The sequence below is a fragment of the Epinephelus moara genome, chromosome 5, assembly GCF_006386435.1.
Source record: "Epinephelus moara isolate mb chromosome 5, YSFRI_EMoa_1.0, whole genome shotgun sequence".
Taxonomy (NCBI): Eukaryota; Metazoa; Chordata; class Actinopteri; order Perciformes; family Serranidae; genus Epinephelus; species Epinephelus moara.
Window position 1 is genome coordinate 30,385,277 of NC_065510.1, and position 7,349 is coordinate 30,392,625.

Sequence of the window (7,349 nt, forward strand, 5' to 3'; positions counted from 1 at the left end):
CTTATAATATTTAATAACAAAATAGAAATTAGCTCAAGAGACATGCCATATTTAACATGGCAAAATAATGCTAAAAATAAATAATAGACACACAGTGCTTGACAAAATTTTAATTTTGATTTGAAAACACCAGCAGGCGCCAGCGCCTAAATTTAGTTCAGAGCTGCAATCATCTTTTTGGCCACTCGGGGGCATAAAAACTCCACAAAGACAGCCGTAGCACATTATTACCATGACTTGGCAAACTTCTTAGTTTTAAACATTAATTAAACAGACATGGAGCAACATTATCATTCATTTGAAATATCTCCTGATAAATGTATGTCCAGCCTTCACTGTCCTTTATTTCTGGTTTGGCCTCTACCGACCCATGAGAAAAATATGTGGCTTTTTAGCTGCAAGATGTGTGACTTTCTTTACTAGCTATCAGGGGTGTAGTGCTGCCTGAGTGCACTGAAACAAGGCTTCAACACTTTCTTTCTCCAAGTGAGGACATAGGCTACAATAGTCACAGTTTGCATGATTCATCTGAAATTCATAGACATTTTGAAGCACTTGAAGATCCAATAGTCCCTAAAGCATATGTTATGTAAGAGAGACAATAAAAACGAAAGGGATGGTTATCATAGCTGTGCTGACTGATTCATGACATCAACTTATGCATTAAATAACATACAAGAAAATGTTTCAGCTTACATGTTGCCGGTAGCAGCAGTAGCCTTTTAGTGGCACACTGAATTAATTTTTCTCTGTCTATACATACCCTAACTAGTAAAGATAAAGAGGCAACAAAACATGCTTTCATTTTAAATTTATAGTCAGCCTGGTCCCACTCCCAGCTCATCAAATACCACCATTTTTGTCAGTGATGTTGGCGTTAGACACACACAGGCACCCGTCACAGCAGTATAAAACACACTGGACAGCGGCATTTTGCAATGCTGCCGGCAACTAGCATAGTATAAAGAGCAATAAAGTATGTTTAGTAGTGTGAGAGTGGAGGTGGATTGGTAAAACAAACTCCGGACTTTCACCTGGGAGACCGCTGTTTGTTTCCTGTGTGAAACCAAAAGTCAGTCAAGTTATTTTGATAACAATGTAGTGTGCTAGTATGTGTAGCATGCAACGGAGGTGATGCATGTCTCGTGATGTTACATGATGCTTGTAACAACGGCAATTATTTTAAGCTAAACCATGATGTTTCTAATTAAACCTTACCACGTGTTTTTATTGTTTAAACTTAAGGAAATAAACCTAAAAACGATGTGTTTTACACCTGCTGTAATTTTATTTTGAAAAAGACTGTATGCATGTGATGAGCAGAAACCGTACGTTTCCTGTGAAAAGGGAAGTGTGTTCTGAAAAGACACAATGCATATAACAAGCATGCATTGACACACTGTCCCTAAACATCCAAAACTGACGCAGGAGGGTACCTGGCACATCATATTTTGACATGTGGGCCCACTGACAAAGAGGCGGTATTTGACAAGTTGCGATGAGGATGTATGTTATAGTTGACTCATGTATGTAAACTTGTAACTGTGGGAGGACTGTGGTTACATAACTTTTGAAACGAGCCACAACTGAACCATGGGGATGCACATTTGCACTCCATTACTTCAACAAATAGCACTACACCCATGATAGCTATAGTTGCCAACCTTTGCCATTTGTTGTTGGGCAGGCAACAAACTTCTTTTTGATTATTTGCTGATTATTTTTTGCTGAAAAATAATCTTGCTTTTCAGCTGCCTGAAAAGTGAAAATGGAGTGGATGTGACCTGAATCACTTTGTCAAAAACAATACACTTAAAAGGTCCAAAAAAGAGCTGCACGGTGGGGTCTGTCACCAAGAGTAACCCCTTTGTCACTACATGTCGTCATTTTAAACACTGTTAATATACAAATATTGTACAGTTTTCACAGTATATGAAGGCTACATTACATTATGAGAACAATGACATTTGCTGTGAGACTGAAAACGTAACGACTCACACTTAGTTAATTTCAGTCATTAATTGACAATGTATAAGACTGGACTGGATAATAATAATAATTATAGATAGTAGGCTACATTAAAATATTCAATAGTTAGAAGTAATTGTGGTATATTTCTTAAACTAGAGCTTCATTTTTTTCAAATTTCGTGTCACCTGTGCAGAGAGGCACAGTTATGCTTCTACATGCCAATACCTCCGGCAAAGAGGAGCTTTTTTCAGTGTGCATTTTTTAAGAATTCTCCTGCACATGCCATTGCAGGCATTGCAAGTATTTCTGAGTGTTTCTTCAAGAGCCTGTAAAGTGGCTGCAGTATCATTAACACAGGATTTAAGTATTTACTTGAAGACTTATGACAACCAACACCAAAACCTCTGCCTCTTATACGTATTCATATATGTTTTTTTTTCTTTGATTCCTTCTCTTCATCTTTTCCTCCATGGTGCTTTATCTCCCTCCTTTCTCTTTCTATCAAATGCTCCATCTTTCTCCTCCTCCACTTCATACACATCTTTTCCCTTCCCCCACAAGTTCCACCATCTCTTTTTCCTCTTGTCGTCTTCCGTCTTGTACTTGAGTCTCTTCACGGGGTCAGTGGCTGTGCGCATGTTTAGGTTCTCGAACTGCTCGTTGAGCATGAAGGTCCTCTCGATGACCTCCGCTGATTCCTGCCAGTCTCGGAAACAGTCGCAACCGTAACGACAGATGTCTTGCACGGCGTTTGGAGAGAGGACGGAGCCGTCTGGACGAAGGACCACAACTGTTGGTACGTCCCTTACCTTGAACATGGCCTGCAGTTCTCTGACAAAGAGAAGAACACACACACAGTTATGGCAATGCACGTTATTCATGTCTAATCAGTTACAATGAACTGTCATCATGTTGTTTCAGACACATACACTCAAACAGGTTAGAAATACAAGTAAATTTACAAAAACATTTGAGTTTTCTTTCCACCTACTTCCCATATGGGTCGTCAAAGGCTAAAAACAGAACCCTTTTGTGCAGCTCTTTGAGGACTCGCTCCTGCTGCTTCTCTGATTGGTCCAAGCTGGAGAGAGATGGAAATGGAAATGTTATGAATGATAAAACAGTGTGAATGCAAGTTCATGCAATCACATGGGTGCGTCAAAGAGATGAAAAGAAGGAAAGATAGAGACCTGATGAAGACAAGCGCGAACAGTTTGGGGTATTCAATGTACGCTGGATCTTTCAGTCTCTTAAAGAAGTCGTTCAGAACAGGCAGGAACTCCTGGCACTTTTCACACTCTGCCGATGCAAAGAACAGCAACAGGATGCGATTTTCAAGGATCCCAATGATCTCGCGCTCCGTGTTGAGTTCATCTTGGTCCCAGTTGTTCTCGATCAGAACTCGGTCTAGGAACAGGTCCACCATGATGAAAGACAGGGTAAAGGGCCTCTGTGGAGAAAGGTGAAATACAGATTTGTATATTTGTGCTACAATATACATGTATAATCTCATCAGGAGTGGTGCAGTTCTTTGCTTGCATCCATGGTAACGCTGTTGAACATCATTAGGAAATCATCTGAGATTTTCAGTGCAGCCTCAGCAGTTTAACTTTACACTGATTTCCCAGAATGACTTTCAACATCTCAGAGTGTGAAGTTGTTGCATACAGCTGTGATCTGTGTATATGTGTTTGGGAAGAGAAGTAGCAATGCAGCAGAAAGAGAATGGATTATTTTCCCCAAACTGGAAAAAAAGCACATTGTGGCTGCACTGCATTATGGTCTATTAGCCCCTGAAAATTGGTTTCAAAACATAGGTATTAAATATTTATGACTAAGTAAGCAAGAGCCAAAGTTCAGTGAAAAAACAGCTGTTACTTAGTAGGAGTTTTACCATACTATAATCTCTGCTTCATTGGGACTGTGTGGGTGAGGTTTGATTAGACTTATCCGACTGTTGCAGCTCAATTAAAGAAAACTTAACAGCTGGCATGATTTTAATTCAGATGTTGCTGAACAAAAAGACGTCTAACAAGCAGATTCTCATGTAGGAGTCCATCTTTGGAGTTTGTTCCTGCCCCCTAATACTGTGACAACAAAGACAGATATTTATACATGGACTATATTTCTCCTATATTAATCCTGAATAAAGCCCTTTTGTTAACACTAATATCATTTTTGGTGCAGCAGAGGAAGCTCAGAGGAAGAACAAAAGTAGCTTTCATAAGCAATGCTATTGATTTATATGCATATCCACAAAAATACATGAATAAAGAATCTTCTTTCTAGATTTGAATAAATAAATCCCTGCCACCTTAATCTGTTATTACCACACATCGGCAGAAAATAAAGAGTCTAGAAATTGATGATTGACTAATACCACAGTTTACTGTTGATCATTTTCTTTAAGGGAGCAGTATGCAACATTCAGAGCATATCGATAAATTCAGAATCTGAGAGGACTGCCTCCACATGGAGGTGGCAAAGCTGGCAGTTAGCAGCTAATGGTGCCAACAGTATAAACAGTGCTAACAATGGCAACAGTGCTGACAGAGCTAACGTAGGGGGGAATGCTAATGCTCTATGATGCCAGGTGAGAGTGTGACAGCTATGGTTCCCTTCTACACGAACGAAAGTTAAGGCGACGAAAGTCTGAGTTGGGCTGGTGGGAGGGGTCATGGATGGGTCCGACAAACCCAAAGACTTTCACCCAGGAGAGCAGTGCTCATGTCTCGTAAGATTATAAAGACAAACCCTTCTTTTTTCCTAAATCTAACCACGTGCGTTTGTTGTTGAAGGCAAAAACAAATTCAATTTATAGTGCTGTACCGATGTAGTGTGTTTTTGAAAGAGACTGTATGCAAGCGTTAAATTTCCTGTGAAAACAGAAGTGCATTTTAAATAGAAGACAATGCATGCAACAGACATAACTTGACACGGTGTTCAAGAACGTCAACAACCAACTCACGCAGGGCACCTTGCACGTCATATCTGGACGTGGAAAGTCCATGACCAATGATTGAATGAATGAGTGGCGGCCATTAGCTAGCCAATGGGAAACACTCACAGAGACTCACATGCACTAACATGCACATGCAGCCAGACTGTCCACCACAACAAACAACAGAGAAGCTCTGATTACAACACTAAGAGACGCCGTGTGCCTTCACTCTCAGGACACCATTACTCTGCACATGATCTTAAGTCTGGACGTGGCTGTTTATGAGGATAAAGAGGTCCACAGCTTTTCAGATACAAACTGATATCTGACTGCTACTCTCTAATTGTTTGTTTATGACAGATGTACCCAGGACTCATGTACTTAGTAGCTACTGAAACTGAGTGGATTACTCTGGTGAAATACACTAAACCCTTTGATTGGTTGGGTTGTCTGTAGCAATAAGAGACGCACTGAACTAAGAGGGGAAAGGCCGAGAAAAAGTGACAGCATCTTGCGATAAGGTTCCCTTTAAGTGATGCTGCTCATTGACTGACTGATGTTTAGTTTTGTGTTGCAACCTACAGGAGGAGATCCAGTCTGCCAGCTACAATAGATTTTGTAGGAAAAGGTAATCTAAATACAACCCAACAGCCCAGCCAGGATCAGCTGGCTAGGATGAATCAGCCATTTATGGGACGGCATTTCCAAAATGCAGACTTATGGCTCAGAACAAAAAACCACATAAGAAATAAATTTCATATATAGAAATAAAGTTCAGGCCTAACATCTCAGAAATGTGCTTTATCTGTCTCTGCCAGCCTGTATTTCACTGTCGCCGCAGTCGCTGCAGGCTGTGAATTGACAGTGATAACCTCACAAATTAGATTTGGCTCTCTGGCTCTGAGCTGTGCCAGATCTATTTGAGACTACAACTCTGGACTGAAACTTCCAAGGCTGATGTAGGAGAAATATGTTTGAAATTGAGCAGCATTGCACCTTACCTGAAGAAAAAAAAGAAGTGAGGATTTACTGGAAGACTCTGAAAGGTCAGAGCTTAAATCCTACATTTGGAAAAGTTATTTCACAATAATCCGGTTCACTTTTTGAAGCTGATCGATCGCACCTGATATATACTAGCGACACTGCCTTGTTTTGTTAGTTGCGGATTTAATAGACCATCAATCTCTGTACGTGCCGTGGCAGCTGCATATACCACAAGTAATTTACCTCACCTTGAAACTCCTCGACTCCTACAGGGAAAGAAATATATCCAGTTCCTCCTCTCTTTCAAGCCATTGTACTCTTTCTGTGATTTGTTTTCTTTCTTCCTTTAAATCCTGCAAAGTTTATGTTAGTGACACCTTTCACTGCCTCTTCACCTCTTGCTCTGTAATTTCTTTACCTGGCACTCTGTGCTGTACTGAGGGAGATTACAGATAGCTGGAGGTGTGGCAGTGCTGTAATTCAAGGGCAGAGGTTGCTCCTGTGTTTGAGTGTGTGTGTGTGTGTGTGTGTGTGTGTGTGTGTGTGTGTGTGTGTGTGTGTGTGTGTGTGCATGTGTGTGTGCGTGTATGCTGCGGGCCCTAAAACTCCAGCTCAACAGTAGCAATCTTATTACTTAAAGAGAAGAAGGGAGGGTGGAAAGGAAGGATGAAGTAACGGGACAAATTGGATTGCAAAATGAGGACTGACATGCAGGTGAGACGGTGGAGAGAAAGACAGACAGGAAACAGAGAACACAGACAGGCATGTTTCACGTTTGCAACAAGCAAAGCCTCCTTACCTGCTCCAACCTTTCCTTCACAGCCAAACGGTGCTGGTTGTAGTCTTACTAATTACTGCTGTCACTCATTTACCCCTCAGATAATTGTAATGATTCTTTGTCAACCTGTTACCAAGGGGGTTTGACAGCCAGGATGCGGAGCTTCAAGGAAATGAACTGGGAAAGTCGATAGTTTGAGTCGTGCCTGGTTCTAGTAAACCCCAGCAGGTCTTACTGTAGAAAAGTGGCTATTGATCTGCAGAGGCACTTGCACAAAATACCTGGGTTAATCTCACAGAGGGGTGAGGTAAATATAGAGGTGGGGGGGAGAGAGCGCTCTAATGGGATTAGTCTGAGTCGCACAGACGTTCGCCACTGACTGCACATGGATGCACATTCACACACAAATAATCTGAAACATACTGTGGACATGTGAGCATGGTCACCCAACACACGCTAAAGCTTTGTAGACATGACGTTAAGTGGCGTGGCTTTACTGTAGGGGCAGAGGTGTCGGTCTGTCGAGCCACAACAAGACATTTGTGTTCTCCTCAGGATGAGATGTAATACCTTTGTTGAACTTTTCATCCAGCACTATTTGTCCTTTGGATTGTGATCAAATACCTGCAGGGATAATGACATCCCCCATCAGCCTCAGCTGTACTTTGTGTTCAG

At 41.3% G+C, this 7,349-nt stretch overlaps 1 protein-coding gene across 2 annotated transcripts; it reads right to left on the minus strand.

The window, feature by feature from the left end:
* Nucleotides 1-5: 5 nt before the first annotated feature.
* Nucleotides 6-6,783, minus strand: LOC126390436 (nucleoredoxin-like protein 1). Of its 2 annotated transcripts, none has more exons than XM_050044743.1 (4): nucleotides 6,696-6,783; nucleotides 3,162-3,421; nucleotides 2,963-3,052; nucleotides 6-2,802 (listed from the first exon to the last, which is right to left on the minus strand). In XM_050044743.1, the coding sequence occupies exons 2-4, from the start codon at nucleotides 3,395-3,397 to the stop codon at nucleotides 2,427-2,429; spliced, it is 702 nt and encodes a 233-aa protein (XP_049900700.1). In that variant the 5' UTR covers nucleotides 3,398-3,421; nucleotides 6,696-6,783; the 3' UTR covers nucleotides 6-2,426. The 2 variants fall into 2 exon arrangements, with proteins under 2 accessions (XP_049900700.1, XP_049900699.1); XM_050044742.1 differs by lacking the exon at nucleotides 6,696-6,783 and adding an exon at nucleotides 6,145-6,297.
* Between the last annotated feature and the right edge of the window lie 566 nt (nucleotides 6,784-7,349).

Bases quoted from the DNA above. Each gene is read 5' to 3' on its own strand.
- LOC126390436 (XM_050044743.1), bottom strand. From the start codon at position 3,397: ATGGTGGACCTGTTCCTAGACCGAGTTCTGATCGAGAACAACTGGGAC. The intron at 3,053-3,161 runs GTCTCTATCTTT...ATCTCTCTCCAG, and splicing joins TTCGCGCTTGTCTTCATCAG to CTTGGACCAATCAGAGAAGC. The intron at 2,803-2,962 runs GTAGGTGGAAAG...TCTCTTTGTCAG, and splicing joins TTTGACGACCCATATGGGAA to AGAACTGCAGGCCATGTTCA.